This window comes from Ranitomeya imitator, chromosome 1 (assembly GCF_032444005.1).
Source record: "Ranitomeya imitator isolate aRanImi1 chromosome 1, aRanImi1.pri, whole genome shotgun sequence".
In the NCBI taxonomy this organism is placed as follows: Eukaryota; Metazoa; Chordata; class Amphibia; order Anura; family Dendrobatidae; genus Ranitomeya; species Ranitomeya imitator.
Window position 1 is genome coordinate 644225559 of NC_091282.1, and position 22518 is coordinate 644248076.

Here is a 22518-nt window from a genome sequence, read left to right on the forward strand (position 1 = left end):
ATTTTATCCCATAAGGTCATGTGACTCTATATATATTATTAGCACTTTGCATTATTCTCAATGTGGTCTCTAACTTGGCAGAAGCTTTATATATATAGTTTACATTGTATTTAAATGTGATTTCCATAAAGAAATCTACATTTTGATTGTATATTAAATAAAATTATATTTTGTGATATTGATTCTTACTGTTTTTAACGCTTTAATTCACAAAAAAACACAGCGCGCATGCGCAGAATAAATTACTACTTTGTAATGCGCCTGCGCTACAGTCAAACCCGGAAGAAGCGATCGCTGGAGCTGAAGGAGGTGTGGCTTGTGTTGGATGTACGGAATCCGGGCACTGTTCGGCCTCGGCCTCCTGGTTGGGGGTGCTCGCCTTGGAGTGAGGGCGGATACCTGTTTGCGGACGGTGGGAGACGGGAAAGTTCAGTGCAGGCAGTACCGAGCCAGTGCTACAATGGAGGGAGGGCTCAAATACCTCAGGTGAGGTGGAAAGGCTTTTTTTTTATTTTTTCTATGCACCCCCTAATGACGGCTGCTAGTGGTACATTCTGGAAGTGTTGCCATTTGCAAACAATCGCATTTCAGGTTTCATTTCTCTCTGTCAGATTAGAGGATAATAAGTGTGATCTGATTGGCTGCCGTGGGAAACATGTCTTGATAATTCCCTGTACTCAATTTTAAAATGTAGTCACACTGGTTTCCTGTAAATAAGCAAATCAGACTCACTTCTATCAATAAAGACGCAAGATTTTCTGATTCTTTTCATGGCAGTTGGATTCGGAGACACATTATAGACGAAGACCCTCGAAGTATGACCTCAATTTTTTTTGTGCTATTGGAATGAATAATAAGTAGACTATGTGCACACGTTGCGGATCTGCAGCGGATTTTGCTGCGGATTCGCAGCAGTTTTCCATGCGTTGTACAGTACCATGTAAACCTATGGAAAACAAAATCCGCAGTGCACATGCTGTAGAAAATACAGCGCGGAAATGCTGCATTGTTTATTCTGCAGCATGTCAATTCTTTGTGCGGATTCCGCAGCGGTTTACACCTGCTCCATAATAGGAATCCACAGATGTAAAACAGGTGAAATCTGCACAAAAACCCCACGATAATTCCACAGGAAATCCACAGGAAATCCACAGTGCGGTTTACCTGCAGACTTACCAAAATCAGTCTGGAAAAATCTGCAGAGTAATCCGCAGCGTGTGCACATAGCCTCACTGTTATTACAGACACCCTTACCCACAGGTATCCATTATCTCATCAATGCTGTAATGGTATCCTTGTTTTCCCATCTGTTAGTCAGGCGGAGGCGCAGGCGGTGGACGAGGAGCTCTTTAATGAGTACAAGTTCAGTGTGGATCAGTTGATGGAGCTGGCCGGGCTCAGCTGTGCCACCGCCATTGCCAAGGTGGGGGGAGACGCCAGGGTCATGAGGGGGGGGGGAGACGTCTGGGCCGGGGTCAAGAGGGTGGGGGGGAAACATTTGGGCCAGGGTCAAGAGGGTGGGGGGGGGGGGGAAACGTCTGGGCCAGGGTCAAGAGGGTGGGGGTGAGGGTGGGGGTGGGGGTGGGGGTGGGGGGGGGGGGAAACGTCTGGGCCAGGGTCAAGAGGGTGGGGGGGGGGGGGAAACGTCTGGGCTAGGGTCAAGAGGGTGGGGGGGGGGGAGACATCTGGGCCAGGGTCAAGAGGGGGGGGGGGGGAACGTCTGGGCCAGGGTCATGGGGGGGGGGGGGAGACGTCTGGGCCAGGGTCAAGAGGGTGGGGGGGAAATGTCTGGGCCAGGGTCAAGAGGGTGGGGGGGGGGAAACGTCTGGGCCAGGGTCAAGAGGGTGGTGGTGGGGGGGGGGAAACGTCTGGGCCAGGGTCTAGAGGGTGGGGGGGGGGAAACGTCTGGGCCAGGGTCAAGAGGGTGGTGGTGGTGGGGGGGAAACGTCTGGGCCAGGGTCTAGAGGGTGGGGGGGGAAACGTCTGGGCCAGGGTCAAGAGGGTGGTGGGGGGGGGGGAAACGTCTGGGCCAGGGTCAAGAGGGTGGGGGGGGGAAACGTCTGGGCCAGGGTCAAGAGGGTGGGGGGGGAAACATCTGGGCCAGGGTCAAAAGGGTGTGGGGGGGGGGGGGGAACGTCTGGGCCAGGGTCATGAGGGTGGGGGGGGGGGTTGACGTCTGGGCCAGGGTCATGAGGGTGTGGGGGGGGGGGGAGACGTGTGGGCCAGGGGTGAGGGGGAAGACGTATGGGCCAGGGTCCTCCCGGGGGGGGGGGGGGGAAAGAGAGGAGGGATGTCTACACCAGGGTCCTACTAATTTATGCTGTCCCCAAACGTGTTGTATACATGGGGTTTAGCCATTGTCAGGACCTCTGCTTGCTGTTGAGCGATGCATTTGTTTGTCTGGTATTGCAGGCTTACCCAGTGAGCTCCTTCACGGCTGGTCTGCCCACCGTACTGGTTGTTTGTGGCCCCGGGAACAATGGCGGTGACGGACTGGTGTGCGCCCGGCACCTGAAGCTCTTTGTAAGTTTTGGATTATGACTTTCCATTTCAGGAGTATCTCCTCAGATAGATCAGACCTGTAATGATTGATGGGTCGCCAGAGACAAAAACCAGGCGCCCCTCCACCGCCACACAGATTTTCCCCATTCCAGTGATGTGTTACTCCCTGTGAGGCTGCCGTCACACTATCAGTATTTGGTCAGTATTTTACATCAGTATTTGTAGCCAAAACCAGGAGTGGAACAATTAGAAGAAAAGTATAATAGAACCATATGCTCCACTTCTGTATTTATCACCCACTCCTGGTTTTGGCTTACAAATACTGATGTAAAATACTGACCACAAACTGCTAGTGTGAAGGCAGCCTGACCCTGTTCTCTCTCGGGGAAGATGAGATTATCCATCACTTCCACCATCCACGCTCACAGCAAATGTAGGACGTTGTGGTTAAAGTTTACTGCTTTACAAGGACACGTCACATGAGTGCAGCCACCCCCGGGAAAGTCACAGCGAGCGAGAAGCGCGGAGAAAATATAGACTAGCATGAATATTACAGTGCTCCGTTTCGGTGGTCTGTTACCTAGTCGGAAGAAATGTTCAGTATGTGAGACCACAAAAGAGGAATCAATAAGAAAATACCGCCATATGTCAGAATGTTAGTCTTCGGTACTCTGAGTTATATTCGTTATCCATTACATTACTTATCCTGTGCTGATCCTGAGTTACATGTATTATACTCCAGAGCTGCAGTCGCTGTGTACATACATTACTGATCCTGAGAAACATCTTGTACGAGGCTACATGCACACGCTGCGGATTTTGCTGCGGATCCGCAGCAGTTTCCCATGCGTTTACAGTACAATGTAAACCTATGGGAAACGCAATCCGCAGTGCACATGCTGCGGAAAAAAACGTGTGGAAACGCAGCGGTTTACATTCCGCAGCATGTCAATTTGTGCGGAATCCGCAGCAGCTTTACACCTGCTCCATAATAGAAAACTGCAGGTGTAAAACCACAGTGGAATCCGCACAAAAACCGCAGTATATCCGCTGGAAAAACGCAGTGTTTTTGCCCTGCGGATTTATCAAATTCACTGCGGAAAAATCCGCAGTGGACCATCCTACGTGTGCACACAGCCTTATACTCCAGAGCTGCACTCACTAATCTGGTGCAGTCACTATGTACATACATACATTACTGATCCTGAGTTACATCCTGTATTATACTCCAGAGCTGCACTCACTATTCTGCTGGTGCAGTCACTGTGTACATACATTACTGATCCTGTACTGATCCTGAGTTACATCCTGTATTATGCTCCAGAGCTGCACTCACTATTCTGCTGGTGCAGTCACTGTGTACATACATTACATTACTGATCCTGAGTTACATCCTGTATTATACTCCAGAGCTGCACTCACTATTCATACAGAGCTCACATATTCCTCCTCTCTCCCCACAGGGTTATTTACCGGCTGTTTATTACCCCAAGCGTCCAAACAAGACCCTGTTTGAGAATTTAACCACACAGTGTCAAAAAATGGACATCCCCCTGCTGTCGGAGTTTCCAGAAGAGGTATCATTTTTATCACGTAACCATATAATAGACCCGAGCTGGGTGGAGCTTGTTCCTGCGCTGTCGCCCCCCCCCCACCCCCTACCCATGCACATGGGGGTGATATTTTTTGGGGGGCCATTTTATTTATTGTGGCATTTATATGCTGGAAATTCTCTTGTATTTTGTCCTCCAGGCCGAGGTTATCGATGGAGCCTATAACTTGGTCATTGATGCCATTTTTGGATTCAGCTTTAAGGGCACAGTGCGGGAACCCTTTGGCAGCATCCTGAATACTCTGAAGCGAATCACCATACCCATCGCCAGTGTTGATGTCCCATCGGGTAAGGCTGTATCTACACCAAACCTCTATAAAAGTGATTATATTCCAGAGCTGTACTCACGATTCTGCTGGCTTTAGAGATGGGAGTCTGAGGAGCCGCTATACAGTGTCTGAACTGAACCCATTTTTGTAATTTGCATTAAAGGAAAGTGTTGACTAGAAATGCAGTGCTGAAATCCAGCATCCTCTGAAGATGTTTTTTGCAAGACCTGCAGAATAGTGAGTGCAGCTCTGGGGTATAATACAGGATGTAACTCAGGATCAGTAATGTATGTACACAGTGACTGCACCAGCAGAATAGTGAGTGCAGCTCTAGGGTATAATGCAGGATGTAACTCAGGATCAGTAACGTATGTACACAGTGACTGCACCAGCAGAATAGTAAGTGCAGCTCTGGAGTATAATGCAGGATGTAACTCAGGATCAATACAGGTTCAGTAATGTATGTACCAAGTGACTGCACCAGCAGAATAGTGAGTGCAGCTCTGGAGTATAATACAGGATGTAACTCAGGATCAGTAATGTAATGCATGTATACAGTGACTGCACCAGCAGAATAGTGAGTGCAGCTCAGAGGTATAATACAGGATATAACTCAGGATCAGTAATGTATGTACACAGTGCACCAGCCGAATAGTGAGTGCAGCTCTGGAGCATAATACAGGCTGTATCCTGGTATGATTGGCACCATCCTGCTCCTGGTGTGATTGGTCCCATCCTTTTTCTTTTATAATTGGCCCCCCATCCCGTTCCTGGTATGCATGGCCCCATCGGGAAAGATTTTAAAAAAAGCACACACTACACTTACCTTCCTCGGCTCCCTGCTCCGATGCCAGCAGCTGCTTAGCGCTTGTAAGCAGCACATGGCAGGGACGTCCTGCGCTACTCACAAGCAGAGCCCAGCTGCCAGATTACTCACCGGGATCGTTCATCGGAGATCGCGGTGAAAATCCATTCCTCTTCAGTAGCGCGCAGTGTCAGCCGGTGGCTTCCTGCTGCTGCCGGCACTCGCGTGTGCTGATACTACGTATCTGCACATGTGACCGCCGCAGCAACAGGAAGCCACTGGCTGACACTGCGCGCTACTGAAGAATGGATACTCACCGCGATCTCCGATGAACGGTCCCGGTGAGTAATCTGGCAGCTGGGCTCTGCTTGTGAGTAGCGCAGGACGTCCCTGCCATGTGCTGCTTACAAGCGCTAAGCAGCTGCTGGCATCGGAGCAGAGAGCCGAGGAAGGTAAGTGTAATTTTTTTTAAATATTTTCTGATGGGGCCAAACATACCATCAACAGGATGGGCCAATCGATCATAAAAGGATATCAGAAAGTGAATTCATTAACCTCCACGCCCATGGGCATGGAATGCACTGCATATTCATTTCTCTTTAGCAGCGGGCACAGGAGTTAGCCGGAGCCGCCAGCTCCAGCCTGCTGTGACCCAATGCTCTGCTGAAACCGCTCCCCCACCACAGCCAGGGCCCATACATCCGGACTACAAGACGCACCCCCCATTTTCCTCCACATTTTGGGAGGAAAAAAGTGCGTCTCAAAGTCCGAAAAATACGGTAATTTAATATTCATTTATAGGGTGGGACGTGGAGAAAGGAAATCCTGATGGCTTGCAGCCAGACATGCTCATCTCCTTGACGGCCCCCAAGCAGTCGGCCGTTCACTTCTCCGGACGCTACCACTACCTGGGTGGGCGTTTTGTCCCCGTGGCCTTACAGAAGAAGTACAACCTCACCCTCCCAGACTACCCCGATACAGACTGTGTCCGCAGACTGCTCTGAAGATGCCGCAGAATGATAGCACTGACCGAGAGACAACTGGAGCCGCACAGGGAGCAGCGGGCAATCGCGGAGCTTCACTTTCATAAAGAATTGGATTAAAATCGAATCTGAGCACTTTGTATAGAACCAATAAATACTTTAAAAATATGAATATAAAGATGTGCATTTATTAAAAAAAAGCATTCCGAATTGTGCAGTACCCCCAGCCTCCGACTTTCTAATCCTCCTACTGACAATAAGTTGCTTTTCTTCTCACCAGGCATTAGAAAGCAAGTACAAGACAAGCTCCGTGCTAAAGTTCTGTACCCCAAGACGCTCCAGCTACATGATGGAGGTCACTCCTGATTTCGCTGCATTATTTTTTTTATCTCACTTGTTAAAAATATCCCTGAGGATGTAATTATGTCCTGATCTACCACGTCTTGTGTAGCATTACACCTCCTGGCCTCTTCACCTTCAGAGATTTTACTTCCTAAACACTAGAAAACAAGACACAAGGCTCTGGTGGTGGACATCAAAGATCTGACCACTTATGGACCGATTAAAAAAAATTAAATCCCAATAGCGCCACAACAAAGGTGGCATATCGTCACCTCCGGCTCCCGGACACTGCTCAATTCATGCTTTTTGACATCTTCCTCTTGGCTTTGGTGTATTCTTCATGGTCTTCATTGTCCGCCAGTTTCTTCTTTTCCTGCTTTGATATTCCTTCTCCCACATTCGGATCATGTTCTTCCCCGCCATCCACTTTCCACTTCTTATTTTTGGATTTTTTTGATGGCTCCTCTTTCGCCTTGACCAACTCTTCGTGGTCTTCTGTTTTCTTTTTCTTGGACTTTTGTGCCTTCTCATCTGTAATCAACAGCTGAGCATCACCTGAGTGACCATAGCTCATGGACTCTTCACTGTTGGTTGTTTTCCTTTTCTTCTTTGGTCTGCGATGAACATTTTTGTTGTTACGAATGACCTCTGCTTCTTCAACCAGCTCCGTCTTCTTTGATGTCCTTCTATCCTCCTCCATACAAGGAACATGAACATGACCGTTAAGCACCTCTTCCACCGAATCTTCACAGATTTCCTTTCTATGCTTCTTTTTCTTCTTCTTCTTCAATATTTCAGAGAGATTATCCTGTTCTTCATCATCAAACTTTACTTCCCTCCGTTTTTTCTTCTTCTCGTCCTCACAGTCTTTAGACTTTACTCCAGACTTGGACGGTTGTAGCTTAGTTTCCTTCTTCCCATACTTTTCCATAAATGCTTTTTCCTGCTCCTCAATTCTTAAGAGTTTGGCGCTCATGGTCAGTCCATGTCTAGCCCCTCTGTGGAGACAGGAAGCAAAACTTTACTTTGGTGGTGTTTTCTTTGCCCACCTAAGTTCTCAGTAAGACTCGACCATTTTTAAGACCATCTTTCATGTGTACTGCCATCACTCAAGATAGCACCTAAACTTTCTAAGTCACCTCCTCTTTCATAGAAGAACTAAACTGAACCTACTTGTGCGCTGTTCGACCACCGCAGATCTTCACAAGGTCCTCATCTGACAACCTACGGGAAGCAGACATTACTGGTGAACATATTGTAGGATTTTATGGAGGTCACATTTAAGCTGGAGCCTCATCAAAGTGATCCTCTTATGGGCAGATGGGTGCAGTCATTGTACAGGAGGGGGAGGAGGTGAGTTGTGATAACACCTATAGTGAATGGTGGATCCTGTGTTAGTCATTGTACAGGAGGAGGCGAGCTTTGACATCTATTGTGAATGGTGGATTCCATGTTATCGACTGTATATAGGTGTTATCAGTCATTGTACAGGAGTAGGAGGTGAGCTGTGACATCACCTATTGTGAATGGTGGATCCTGTGTTATCTACTGTATATAAAGGTGTTATCAGACATACAGGAGGGGGAGGAGGTGAGCTGTGACATCACCTAATGTGAATGGTGGCTTCTGTCTTATCAGTCATTGCACAGGAAGAGGAGGTGAGCTGTACTATCACCTAATGTGAATAGTGGATCTTATCTACTGTATATATGTGTTATCAGACATTATACAGGAGGAGGCGAGTTGTGACATCACCTATTGTGAATTGTGGATCCTGTGTTATCTACTGTATATAGAGGTGTTATCAGTCATTGTACAGGAGGAGGAGGTGAGCTGTGACATCGCCTATTGTGAATGGTGGATCCTGTGTTATCTACTGTATATAGAGCTGTTATCAGACATACAGGAGGGGGAGGAGGTGAGCTGTGACATCACCTAATGTGAATGGTGGCTTCTGTCTTATCAGTCATTGTACAGGAGGAGGAGGTGAGCTGTGATATCACCTAATGCGAATAGTGGATCTTATCTACTGTATATATGTGTTATCAGACATTATACAGGAGGCGGCGAGTTGTGACATCACCTATTGTAAATGGTGGATCCTGTGTTATCTACTGTAAATTAAGGCGTTTAGTTATGGTAAAAGACAAAAACTACGTTGGCTGAAGCGATGGCTTCCGGAAGTGATGATACATTGACTACTGCTTGCACTAGGCATACTAATAGGATACTTGGTAAAAACAAAGATTTGGGGAATTTTTTTTAAATCTAGATAATAAGGTAAATACAGGAAATGCTTAAGAAAGAAAACCACAACAAGACGCCGATGTTACATTAGGACGTAATACAGAAGGTCATAACATACTTAGTCGCCGACGATAAATCAAGTTTCGAATCCTCATCTTCACTTCCTTCTGAAGATGATGACGACAACTCATCCACTGGCTTCTCCCCCCCTGACATCAGCGTAGCCGACTGCAAATGCAATGGGACAGAAAACTACAATTAAAGCGAAACTCCACCATTGCATATTCAGGTAGATCATTGCTGCAGATACTTGCTTCACTTTAGCTTATACATACTGCATTCACATCCAAAGCTACCTTCTTAAGGGTTGGGGACTTTTTTTTTTACTGAAATGTATGTATTTGGGGCCAAAAATCATTATTAAAAATGTTCCGTGAATGCCTGCTGTAGCCTCTGTATTGCTAGCTGCAGAATGAGTGAACTGAGAATCTATCAGTGAGCCGGCTCTGACAGTGCGCAGAACTGTGTTACTCTTTTACTGACGCCCTCATTATATTTGGTGCGCTGAGATATGGCATTGTACCTTAATGAAGCGTCCGTACAGCATGTTACTGTTGAGCATGGCCTTCCGAGGCTTCTTACTGGACACGGCGCCGTCATCTCCTGAGACCTTCTTCACCGTAACACCGTCCTGAAAAGAGAACGAGGTGGTGAGATGATGCGGCCCTGGCTACTACCCCTCGTTTGTTACCCCTCCCCTAAACAAGGCCGCTGAGGACCGTGTGAGCAGAAGATCCTGCGCCCACCTCGTCCTTCTCCACCGAGATGCTGGAAGCCGTCTTATTGAACACATGATCCCACCAGTGGAAGGTGAACTGCTCGGCGGAGTTATGTCCCACCTACAGGGCGAGATGACATGTTATAAGGGGTCCATATTCAACACAGCAGGCAGTGTAGGCTATCAGTCTCAATTTTTGGGAAATCATAAAAATGTAACAACGCTAGGGGTCTCACTGATGGCAGAGAACAAAGCGTATGGGGACCCCCTAAAATAAAGGCTCAAAGCTTATGTGGAATGGTTTTCAGGGTCCTTGTGGAGACCCCCAGAAGCAGGAATATGAGCTCCTTACCCCGGCAGTGTCACACTTCACTTTCACTTTAATGGCTTTGGAAATTCCATCCTCGCGTTTCCCAAGTCCTTTACCTGAAGAGAAGCAGAACACGGCAGGTAAAGCACATCGACCTCTACCTGGAAAGGGAGGACCCCCCGCATTACAATGTATGACACTGCCCCCTACTGCGAGTGGGAGAAACACCAAGCAATGAGGACACAGACCAGCGCATCTCTGCTACATCACTCACCTTCCGTCCAGCCGTGCCGCTGCATCTGTTGCTCTGCAAACTTCAGGCCCGCACTCCTCATATTGGACGGGACATCCATGTTATATACGGACGGGCAGCTCCTCTGGGGACAGAAGCACAAGCCCAGGTTATATGAGTAATATGAGGAGTACATGGAAGCGGTCAGCAGGCAGGAGCAACCATAATAATGTGATATATACAGAGTGTCAGCAGGCAGAAGCAACAATAACATGAATGGAGGGTGTCAGCAGGCAGGAGCAAAAATAATCTGATATACACATGGAGAGTGTCACCAAGGAGGAACAACAAAAACATGCATGGAGAGTGTCAGCAGGGAGGAGCAACAATAACATGCATGGAGAGTGTCAGCAGGGAGGAGCAATAGTAACATGCATGGAAAGTGTCAGCAGGGAGGAGCAACAATAACATGCATGAAGAGTGTCAGCAGGGAGGAGCAATAGTAACATGCATGGAAAGTGTCAGCAGGGAGGAGCAACAATAACATGCATGGAAAGTGTCAGCAGGGAGGAGCAATAGTAACATGCATGGAAAGTGTCAGCAGGGAGGAGCAACAATAACATGCATGAAGAGTGTCAGCAGGGAGGAGCAACAATAACATGCATGGAAAGTGTCAGCAGGGAGGAGCAACAGTAACATGCATGGAAAGTGTCAGCAGGGAGGAGCAATAGTAACATGCATGGAAAGTGTCAGCAGGGAGGAGCAACAATAGCATGCATAGAGAGTGTCACCAAGGAGGAACAACAAAAACATGCATGGAGAGTGTCAGCAGGGAGGAGCAATAATAACATGAATGGAGAGTGGCAGCAGGGAGGAGCAACAATAACATGCATGGAAAGTGCAGCAGGGAGGGGCAACAATAACATGCATGGAGAGTGTCAGCAGGGAGGGGCAACAATAACATGCATGGAGAGTGTCAGCATGGAGGGGCAATTATAACATGCATGGAGAGTGTCAGCAGGGAGGGGCAACAATAACATGCATGGAGACTGTCAGCAGGGAGGGGCAACAATAACATGCATGGAGAGTGTCAGCAGGGAGGAGCAACAGTAACATGCATGGAGAGTGTCAGCAGGGAGAAGCAACAGTAACATTCATGTAGAGTGGCAGCAAGCAGGAACAACATGCATGGAGAGTGTCAGCAGGCAGGAGCAACAATAGCATGCATGGAGAGTCAGCAGGCAGGAGCAAGAATAACATGCAGGGAGAGTGGCAGCAGGGAGGAGCAACAATAACATGCATGGAGAGTGGCAGCAGGGAGGAGCAACAATAACATGCAGGGAGAGTGTCAGCAGGGAGGAGCAACAATAACATGCATGGAGAGTGTCAGCAGGGAGGAGCAACAATAACATGCATGGAGAGTGTCAGCAGGGAGGAACAACAATAACATGCATGGAGAGTATCGGAGAAGCAACAACAACATGCATGGAGTGTGTCAGCAGGGAGGAGCAACAATAATATGCATGGAGAGTGTCTGCAAGGAGAAGCAACAATAACATGCATGGAGAGTGTCAGCAGGCAGGAGCAACAAAAACATGCAGGGAGAAGCAACAGCAACATGCATGGAGAGTGGCAGCAAGCAGGAACAACAACATGCATGGAGAGTGTCAGCAGGCAGGAGCAACAATAACATGCATGGAGAGTCAGCAGGGAGAAGCAACAATAAAATGCATGGAGAGTCAGCAGTGAGGAGCAACAATAACAAGCATGGAGAGTGTCAGCAGGTTGGAGCAACAATCACATGCATGGAGAGTGTTAGCAGGGAGTAGCAACAATCACATGCACGGAGAGTGTCAGCAGGGAGGAGCAACAATAACATGCCTGGAGAGTGTCAGCAGGAGAAGCAACAATAACATGCCTGGAGAGTGTCAGCAGGGAGGAGCAACAATAACATGCCTGGAGAGTGTCAGCAGGAGAAGCAACAATAACATGCCTGGAGAGTGTCAGCAGGGAGGAGCAACAATAACATGCATGGAGAGTGTCAGCAGGGAGGAGCAACAATAACATGCATGGAAAGTGTCAGCAGGGAGGAGCAACAGTAACATGCATGGAAAGTGTCAGCAGGGAGGAGCAATAGTAACATGCATGGAAAGTGTCAGCAGGGAGGAGCAACAATAACATGCATAGAGAGTGTCACCAAGGAGGAACAACAAAAACATGCATGGAGAGTGTCAGCAGGGAGGAGCAATAATAACATGAATGGAGAGTGGCAGCAGGGAGGAGCAACAATAACATGCATGGAGAGTGTCAGCAGGGAGGAGCAACAATAACATGCATGGAGAGTGTCAGCAGGGAGGAGCAACAATAACATGCATGGAGAGTGTCAGCAGGCAGAAGCAATAATAACATGAATGGAGGGTGTCAGCAGGCAGGAGCAAAAATAATGTGATATACACATGGAGAGTGTCAGCAGGGAGGGGCAACAATAACATGCATGGAGAGTGTCAGCAGGGAGGAGCAACAATAACATGCATGGAGAGTGTCAGCAGAGAGGAGCAACAATAACATGCATGGAAAGTGCAGCAGGGAGGGGCAACAATAACATGCATGGAGGGTGTCAGCAGGGAGGAGCAACAATAACATGCATGGAGAGTGTCAGCAGGGAGGGGCAACAATAACATGCATGGAGAGTGTCAGCAGGGAGGGGCAACAATAACATGCATGGAGAGTGTCAGCAGGGAGAAGCAACAGTAACATGCATGTAGAGTGGCAGCAAGCAGGAACAACATGCATGGAGAGTGTCAGCAGGCAGGAACAACAATAGCATGCATGGAGAGTCAGCAGGCAGGAGCAACAATAACATGCATAGAGAGTGTCAGCAAGGAGGAGCAACAATAACATACAATGAGTGTCAGCAGGGAGAAGCAACAATAACATGCAGGGAGAGTGTCAGCAGGGAGGAGCAACAATAACATGCATTGAGAGTGGCAGCAGGGAGGAGCAACAATAACATGCAGGGAGAGTGTCAGCAGGGAGGAGCAACAATAACATGCATGGAGAGTGTCAGCAGGGAGGGGCAACAATAACATGCATGGAGAGTGTCAGCAGGGAGGAGCAACAATAACATGCATGGAAAGTGCAGCAGGGAGGAGCAACAATAACATGCATGGAAAGTGCAGCAGGGAGGAGCAACAGTAACATGCATGGAGAGTGTCAGCAGGGAGAAGCAACAATAACATGCATAGAGAGTGTCACCAAGGAGGAACAACAAAAACATGCATGGAGAGTGTCAGCAGGGAGGAGCAACAATAACATGCATGGAGTGTGTCAGCAGGGAGGAGCAACAATTAAATGAATGGAGAGTGGCAGCAAGCAGGAACAACAACATGCATGGAGAGTGTCAGCAGGGAGAAGCAACAATAAAATGCATGGAGAGTGTCAGCAGTGAGGAGCAACAATAACAAGCATGGAGAGTGTCAGCAGGGAGGAGCAACAATAACATGCATGGAGAGTGTCAGCAATAACATGCGCGGAGAGTGTCAGCAGGGAGGAGCAACAATAACATGCCTGGAGAGTGTCAGCAGGCAGGAGCAATAATAACATGCATGGAGAGTCAGCAGAGAGGAGCAATAATAACATGCATGGAGTGTGTCAGCAGGGAGAAGCAACAATAACATGCATGGAGAGTGTCAGCAGGGAGGAGCAACAATAATATGCATGGAGAGTGTCTGCAAGGAGAAGCAACAATAACATGCATGGAGAGTGTCAGCAGGCAGGAGCAATAATAACATGCATGGAGAGTCAGCAGGGAGGAGCAACAATAACATGCATGGAAAGTGTCAGCAGGGAGAAGCAACAAAAACATGCAGGGAGAAGCAACATGCATGGAGAGTGGCAGCAAGCAGGAACAACAACATGCATGGAGAGTCAGCAGGGAGGAGCAACAATTAAATGAATGGAGAGTGACAGCAAGCAGGAACAACAACATGCATGGAGAGTGTCAGCAGGGAGAAGCAACAATAAAATGCATGGAGAGTGTCAGCAGGGAGGAGCAACAATAACAGGCATGGAGAGTGTCAGCAGGGAGGAGCAACAATAACATGCATGGAGATTGGCAGCAGGTTGGAGCAACAATAACATGCATGGAGAGTGTCAGCAGGGAGTAGCAACAATAACATGCGCGGAGAGTGGCAGGAACAACAACATGCATGGAGAGTATCGGAGAAGCAACAACAACATGCATGGAGTGTGTCAGCAGGGAGGAGCAACAATAATATGCATGGAGAGTGTCTGCAAGGAGAAGCAACAATAACATGCATGGAGAGTGTCAGCAGGCAGGAGCAATAACAACATGCATGGAAAGTGTCAGCAGGGAGAAGCAACAAAAACATGCAGGGAGAAGCAACAAAAACATGCAGGGAGAAGCAACAGCAACATGCATGGAGAGTGTCAGCAGGCAGGAGCAACAATAACATGCATGGAGAGTCAGCAGGGAGGAGCAACAATAACAAGCATGGAGAGTGTCAGCAGGTTGGAGCAACAATAACATGCATGGAGAGTGTTAGCAGGGAGTAGCAACAATCACATGCACGGAGAGTGTCAGCAGGGAGGAGCAACAATAACATGCCTGGAGAGTGTCAGCAGGAGAAGCAACAATAACATGCCTGGAGAGTGTCAGCAGGGAGGAGCAACAATAACATGCCTGGAGAGTGTCAGCAGGAGAAGCAACAATAACATGCCTGGAGAGTGTCAGCAGGGAGGAGCAACAATAACATGCATAGAGAGTGTCACCAAGGAGGAACAACAAAAACATGCATGGAGAGTGTCAGCAGGGAGGAGCAATAATAACATGAATGGAGAGTGGCAGCAGGGAGGAGCAACAATAACATGCATGGAGAGTGTCAGCAGGGAGGAGCAACAATAACATGCATGGAGAGTGTCAGCAGGGAGGAGCAACAATAACATGCATGGAAAGTGTCAGCAGGGAGGAGCAACAGTAACATGCATGGAAAGTGTCAGCAGGGAGGAGCAATAGTAACATGCATGGAAAGTGTCAGCAGGGAGGAGCAACAATAACATGCATAGAGAGTGTCACCAAGGAGGAACAACAAAAACATGCATGGAGAGTGTCAGCAGGGAGGAGCAATAATAACATGAATGGAGAGTGGCAGCAGGGAGGAGCAACAATAACATGCATGGAGAGTGTCAGCAGGGAGGAGCAACAATAACATGCATGGAAAGTGCAGCAGGGAGGGGCAACAATAACATGCATGGAGAGTGTCAGCAGGGAGGAGCAACAATAACATGCATGGAGAGTGTCAGCAGGCAGAAGCAATAATAACATGAATGGAGGGTGTCAGCAGGCAGGAGCAAAAATAATGTGATATACACATGGAGAGTGTCAGCAGGGAGGGGCAACAATAACATGCATGGAGAGTGTCAGCAGGGAGGAGCAACAATAACATGCATGGAGAGTGTCAGCAGAGAGGAGCAACAATAACATGCATGGAAAGTGCAGCAGGAGAAGCAACAATAACATGCCTGGAGAGTGTCAGCAGGGAGGAGCAACAATAACATGCATAGAGTATCACCAAGGAGGAACAACAAAAACATGCATGGAGAGTGTCAGCAGGGAGGAGCAATTATAACATGCATGGAGATTGGCAGCAGGTTGGAGCAACAATAACATGCATGGAGAGTGTCAGCAGGGAGTAGCAACAATAACATGCGCGGAGAGTGGCAGGAACAACAACATGCATGGAGAGTATCGGAGAAGCAACAACAACATGCATGGAGTGTCAGCAGGGAGGAGCAACAATAATATGCATGGAGAGTGTCTGCAAGGAGAAGCAACAATAACATGCATGGAGAGTGTCAGCAGGCAGGAGCAATAACAACATGCATGGAAAGTGTCAGCAGGGAGAAGCAACAAAAACATGCAGGGAGAAGCAACAGCAACATGCATGGAGAGTGGCAGCAAGCAGGAACAACAACATGCATGGAGAGTGTCAGCAGGCAGGAGCAACAATAACATGCATGGAGAGTCAGCAGGGAGGAGCAACAATTAAATGAATGGAGAGTGGCAGCAAGCAGGAACAACAACATGCATGGAGAGTGTCAGCAGGGAGAAGCAACAATAAAATGCATGGAGAGTGTCAGCAGTGAGGAGCAACAATAACATGCATGGAGAGTGTCAGCAGGGAGGAGCAACAATAACATGCATGGAAAGTGCAGCAGGGAGGAGCAACAGTAACATGCATGGAGAGTGTCAGCAGGGAGGAGCAACAATAACATGCATTGAGAGTGTCAGCAGGGAGGAGCAACAATAACATGCAGGGAGAGTGTCAGCAGGGAGGAGCAACAATAACATGCAGGGAGAGTGTCAGCAGGGAGGAGCAACAATAACATGCAGGGAGAGTGGCAGGAACAACAACATGCATGGAGAGTATCGGAGAAGCAACAACAACATGCATGGAGTGTGTCAGCAGGGAGAAGCAACAATAACATGCATGGAGTGTGTCAGCAGGGAGGAGCAACAATTAAATGAATGGAGAGTGGCAGCAAGCAGGAACAACAACATGCATGGAGAGTGTCAGCAGGGAGAAGCAACAATAAAATGCATGGAGAGTGTCAGCAGTGAGGAGCAACAATAACAAGCATGGAGAGTGTCAGCAGGGAGGAGCAACAATAACATGCATGGAGAGTGTCAGCAGGGAGTAGCAACAACAACATGCGCGGAGAGTGTCAGCAGGGAGGAGCAACAATAACATGCATGGAGAGTGTCAGCAGGGAGGGGCAACAATAACATGCATGGAGAGTGTCAGCATGGAGGGGCAATTATAACATGCATGGAGAGTATCAGCAGGGAGGGGCAACAATAACATGCATGGAGAGTGTCAGCAGGGAGGGGCAACAATAACATGCATGGAGAGTGTCAGCAGGGAGGAGCAACAATAACATGCATGGAAAGTGCAGCAGGGAGGAGCAACAGTAACATGCATGGAGAGTGTCAGCAGGGAGAAGCAACAGTAACATGCATGTAGAGTGGCAGCAAGCAGGAACAACATGCATGGAGAGTGTCAGCAGGCAGGAGCAACAATAGCATGCATGGAGAGTCAGCAGGCAGGAGCAACAATAACATGCATGGAGATCCAGCAGGCAGGAGCAACAATAACATGCAGGGATAATGTCAGCAAGGAGGAGCAACAATAACATACAATGAGATTGTCAGCAGGGAGAAGCAACAATAACATGCAGGGAGAGTGTCAGCAGGGAGGAGCAACAATAACATGCATTGAGAGTGTCAGCAGGGAGGAGCAACAATAACATGCAGGGAGAGTGTCAGCAGGGAGGAGCAACAATAACATGCATTGAGAGTGGCAGCAGGGAGGAGCAACAATAACATGCAGGGAGAGTGTCAGCAGGGAGGAGCAACAATAACATGCATGGAGAGTGTCAGCAGGGAGGGGCAACAATAACATGCATGGAGAGTGTCAGCAGGGAGGAGCAGCAATAACATGCATGGAAAGTGCAGCAGGGAGGAGCAACAATAACATGCATGGAAAGTGCAGCAGGGAGGAGCAACAGTAACATGCATGGAGAGTGTCAGCAGGGAGGAGCAACAATAACATGCATGGAAAGTGCAGCAGGGAGGAGCAACAGTAACATGCATGGAGAGTGTCAGCAGGGAGGAGCAACAATAACATGCATTGAGAGTGTCAGCAGGGAGGAGCAACAATAACATGCAGGGAGAGTGTCAGCAGGGAGGAGCAACAATAACATGCAGGGAGAGTGTCAGCAGGGAGGAGCAACAATAACATGCAGGGAGAGTGGCAGGAACAACAACATGCATGGAGAGTATCGGAGAAGCAACAACAACATGCATGGAGTGTGTCAGCAGGGAGAAGCAACAATAACATGCATGGAGTGTGTCAGCAGGGAGGAGCAACAATTAAATGAATGGAGAGTGGCAGCAAGCAGGAACAACAACATGCATGGAGAGTGTCAGCAGGGAGAAGCAACAATAAAATGCATGGAGAGTGTCAGCAGTGAGGAGCAACAATAACAAGCATGGAGAGTGTCAGCAGGGAGGAGCAACAATAACATGCATGGAGAGTGTCAGCAGGGAGTAGCAACAACAACATGCGCGGAGAGTGTCAGCAGGGAGGAGCAACAATAACATGCATGGAGAGTGTCAGCAGGGAGGGGCAACAATAACATGCATGGAGAGTGTCAGCATGGAGGGGCAATTATAACATGCATGGAGAGTATCAGCAGGGAGGGGCAACAATAACATGCATGGAGAGTGTCAGCAGGGAGGGGCAACAATAACATGCATGGAGAGTGTCAGCAGGGAGGAGCAACAATAACATGCATGGAAAGTGCAGCAGGGAGGAGCAACAGTAACATGCATGTAGAGTGGCAGCAAGCAGGAACAACATGCATGGAGAGTGTCAGCAGGCAGGAGCAACAATAGCATGCATGGAGAGTCAGCAGGCAGGAGCAACAATAACATGCATGGAGATCCAGCAGGCAGGAGCAACAATAACATGCAGGGATAATGTCAGCAAGGAGGAGCAACAATAACATACAATGAGATTGTCAGCAGGGAGAAGCAACAATAACATGCAGGGAGAGTGTCAGCAGGGAGGAGCAACAATAACATGCATTGAGAGTGTCAGCAGGGAGGAGCAACAATAACATGCAGGGAGAGTGTCAGCAGGGAGGAGCAACAATAACATGCATTGAGAGTGGCAGCAGGGAGGAGCAACAATAACATGCAGGGAGAGTGTCAGCAGGGAGGAGCAACAATAACATGCATGGAGAGTGTCAGCAGGGAGGGGCAACAATAACATGCATGGAGAGTGTCAGCAGGGAGGAGCAGCAATAACATGCATGGAAAGTGCAGCAGGGAGGAGCAACAATAACATGCATGGAAAGTGCAGCAGGGAGGAGCAACAGTAACATGCATGGAGAGTGTCAGCAGGGAGAAGCAACAGTAACATGCATGTAGAGTGGCAGCAAGCAGGAACAACATGCATGGAGAGTGTCAGCAGGCAGGAGCAACAATAGCATGCATGGAGAGTCAGCAGGCAGGAGCAACAATAACATGAATGGAGAGCCAACAGGCAGGAGCAACAATAACATGCAGGGAGAGTGTCAGCAAGGAAGAGCAACAATAACATACAATGAGATTGTCAGCAGGAAGAAGCAACAATAACATGCAGGGAGAGTGTCAGCAGGGAGGAGCAACAATAACATGCATTGAGAGTGTCAGCAGGGAGGAGCAACAATAACATGCAGGGAGAGTGTCAGCAGGGAGGAGCAACAATAACATGCAGGGAGAGTGTCAGCAGGGAGGAGCAACAATAACATGCATGGAGAGTGGCAGGAACAACAACATGCATGGAGAGTATCGGAGAAGCAACAACAACATGCATGCAGTGTGTCAGCAGGGAGAAGCAACAATAACATGCATGGAGTGTGTCAGCAGGGAGGAGCAACAATTAAATGAATGGAGAGTGGCAGCAAGCAGGAACAACAACATGCATGGAGAGTGTCAGCAGGGAGGAGCAACAATAACATGCATGGAGAGTGTCAGCAAGGAGTAGCAACAATAACATGCGCGGAGAGTCAGCAGGGAGGAGCAACAATAACATGCCTGGAGAGTGTCAGCAGGAGAAGCAACAATAACATGCCTGGAGAGTGTCAGCAGGCAGGAGCAATAATAACATGCATGGAGAGTCAGCAGAGAGGAGCAACAATAACATTCACGGAGAGTGTCAGCAGGGAGGAGCAACAATAATATGCACGGAGAGTGTCAGCAGGGAGGACCAACAAAAACATGCATAGAGTCTCAGCAGGAAGGAGCAATAATAACATGCATGGAGAGTGGCAGGAACAACAACATGCATGGAGAGTATCGGAGAAGCAACAACAACATGCATGGAGTGTGTCAGCAGGGAGAAGCAACAATAATATGCATGGAGAGTGTCAGCAGGGAGGAGCAACAATAATATGCATGGAGAGTGTCTGCAAGGAGAAGCAACAATAACATGCATGGAGAGTGTCAGCAGGCAGGAGCAATAATAACATGCATGGAGAGTCAGCAGGGAGGAGCAACAATAACATGCATGGAAAGTGTCAGCAGGGAGAAGCAACAAAAACATGCAGGGAGAAGCAACAGCAACATGCATGGAGAGTGGCAGCAAGCAGGAACAACAACATGCATGGAGAGTGTCAGCAGGCAGGAGCAACAATAACATGCATGGAGAGTCAGCAGGGAGGAGCAACAATAACATGCATGGAGAGTGTCAGCAGGGAGGAGCAACAATAACAGGCATGGAGAGTGTCAGCAGGGAGGAGCAACAATAACATGCATGGAGAGTGTCAGCAGGGAGTAGCAACAATAACATGCGTGGAGAGTGTCAGCAGGGAGGAGCAACAATAACATGCAGGGAGAGTGTCAGCAGGGAGGAGCAACAATAACATGCATGGAGAGTGTCAGCAGGGAGGAGCAACAATAACATGCATGGAGAGTGGCAGTTACAACAACATGCATGGAGAGTGTCAGCAGGGAGAAGCAACAATAACATGCATGGAGAGTGTCAGCAGGGAGGAGCAACAATAACAGGCATGGAGAGTGTCAGCAGGGAGGAGCAACAATAACATGCATGGAGAGTGTCAGCAGGGAGTAGCAACAATAACATGCGTGGAGAGTGTCAGCAGGGAGGAGCAACAATAACATGCAGGGAGAGTGTCAGCAGGGAGGAGCAACAATAACATGCATGGAGAGTGTCAGCAGGGAGGAGCAACAATAACATGCATGGAGAGTGGCAGTTACAACAACATGCATGGAGAGTGTCAGCAGGGAGAAGCAACAATAACATGCATGGAGAGTGGCAGGAACAACAACATGCATGGAGAGTATCGGAGAAGCAACAACAACATGCATGGAGTGTGTCAGCAGGGAGAAGCAACAATAATATGCATGGAGTGTGTCAGCAGGGAGGAGCAACAATTAAATGAATGGAGAGTGGCAGCAAGCAGGAACAACAACATGCATGGAGAGTGTCAGCAAGGAGAAGCAACAATAAAATGCATGGAGAGTGTCAGCAGTGAGGAGCAACAATAACAAGCATGGAGAGTGTCAGCAGGGAGGAGCAACAATAACATGCATGGAGAGTGTCAGCAGGGAGTAGCAACAATAACATGCGCGGAGAGTGTCAGCAGGGAGGAGCAACAATAACATGCCTGGAGAGTGTCAGCAGGCAGGAGCAATAATAACATGCATGGAGAGTCAGCAGAGAGGAGCAACAATAACATTCACGGAGAGTGTCAGCAGAGAGGAGCAACAATAATATGCACGGAGAGTGTCAGCAGGGAGGACCAACAAAAACATGCATAGAGTCTCAGCTGGAAGGAGCAACAATAACATGCATGGAGAGTGTCAGCAGGCAGGAGCAACAATAACATGAATGGAGAGTCAGGAGGGAGGAGCAACAATAACATGCATGGAGAGTGTCAACAAGGATAAGCAACAATAACATGCATGGAGAGTGTCAGCAGGGAGGAGCAACAATAACATGAATGGAGAGTCAGGAGGGAGGAGCAACAGTAACATGCATGGAGAGTGTCAGCAGGGAGGAGCAACAATAACATGCATGGAGAGTGTCAGCAGGGAGGAGCAACAATAACATGCATGGAGAATGTCAGCAGGCAGGAGCAACAATAACATGAATGGAGAGTCAGGAGGGAGGAGCAACAATAACATGCATCGAGAGTCAGCAGGGAGGAGCAACAATAACATGAATGGAGAGTCAGCAGGGAGGAGCAACAATAACATGAATGGAGACTGTCAGCAGGGAGGAGCAACAATAACATGAATGGAGAGTCAGCAGGCAGGAGCAATGATAATGTATACACAGGTGTCAGCAGCACACCAGTACTAATCTAGGCATAGAAGGCGTCGTCAGGCACTAGCATATGACGTCATACCCCAGGGCACTTACCTCACACTTTGGGGTTCCCGTTCTGCTATAATCCCCGCACTCAGCAGCAGAGCAACACCGGCGTGGAGCGCAGCATGGGCGCCGCCATCTTCCGGAAGTGACGTCACTCTGCCACAGCGCAGCCTCTAGTTCCGGCGGGAGGCCACAGCAGTGTCCAGTGTATACTGCTCACTGTGACGTCAGTACACCAGCCATACATACACCGCACCTACAGCTTCATAATCTATTCTAAACAAACTAGGGGGCGCCAGAGCTTCCTGTCTGATAGGACATTGTGATGTGTAGGAATTCCCACCAGACCCAGATACAGCTATGGCTCATCTCCAGTACTGACTTACCCACTGTTATGGGGGATCTGTGGATAATGCACTGTTATGGGGGATCTGTGGATGAGACACTTATGGGGGGTATGTGGATGACACACTGT

At 48.5% G+C, this 22518-nt stretch overlaps 2 protein-coding genes across 2 annotated transcripts; one reads left to right on the forward strand and one right to left on the reverse strand.

Moving 5' to 3' along the window:
- Positions 1-273: 273 nt before the first annotated feature.
- On the forward strand, positions 274-6339 carry NAXE (NAD(P)HX epimerase). The gene is made up of 6 exons (XM_069727940.1): positions 274-486; positions 1315-1423; positions 2413-2523; positions 3966-4079; positions 4255-4402; positions 5990-6339. The coding sequence occupies exons 1-6, from the start codon at positions 326-328 to the stop codon at positions 6190-6192; spliced, it is 846 nt and encodes a 281-aa protein (XP_069584041.1). The 5' UTR covers positions 274-325; the 3' UTR covers positions 6193-6339.
- LOC138638544 (G patch domain-containing protein 4) lies at positions 6340-22190 on the reverse strand. The gene is made up of 8 exons (XM_069727927.1): positions 22092-22190; positions 10123-10225; positions 9891-9964; positions 9567-9659; positions 9344-9451; positions 8879-8988; positions 7687-7737; positions 6340-7511 (listed from the first exon to the last, which is right to left on the reverse strand). The coding sequence occupies exons 2-8, from the start codon at positions 10199-10201 to the stop codon at positions 6806-6808; spliced, it is 1221 nt and encodes a 406-aa protein (XP_069584028.1). The 5' UTR covers positions 10202-10225; positions 22092-22190; the 3' UTR covers positions 6340-6805.
- Positions 22191-22518: the final 328 nt, after the last annotated feature.

Coding starts and splice junctions, on each gene's coding strand:
- NAXE (XM_069727940.1), top strand. CDS start 326: ATGTACGGAATCCGGGCACTGTTCGGCCTCGGCCTCCTGGTTGGGGGT. Junction 1,424..2,412: donor GTGCCACCGCCATTGCCAAG/GTGGGGGGAGAC, acceptor CTGGTATTGCAG/GCTTACCCAGTGAGCTCCTT. Junction 4,080..4,254: donor TGTCGGAGTTTCCAGAAGAG/GTATCATTTTTA, acceptor TTTGTCCTCCAG/GCCGAGGTTATCGATGGAGC.
- LOC138638544 (XM_069727927.1), bottom strand. CDS start 10,201: ATGGATGTCCCGTCCAATATGAGGAGTGCGGGCCTGAAGTTTGCAGAG. Junction 9,965..10,122: donor GCGGCACGGCTGGACGGAAG/GTGAGTGATGTA, acceptor GCTTCTCTTCAG/GTAAAGGACTTGGGAAACGC. Junction 9,452..9,566: donor TCTCGGTGGAGAAGGACGAG/GTGGGCGCAGGA, acceptor TTCTCTTTTCAG/GACGGTGTTACGGTGAAGAA.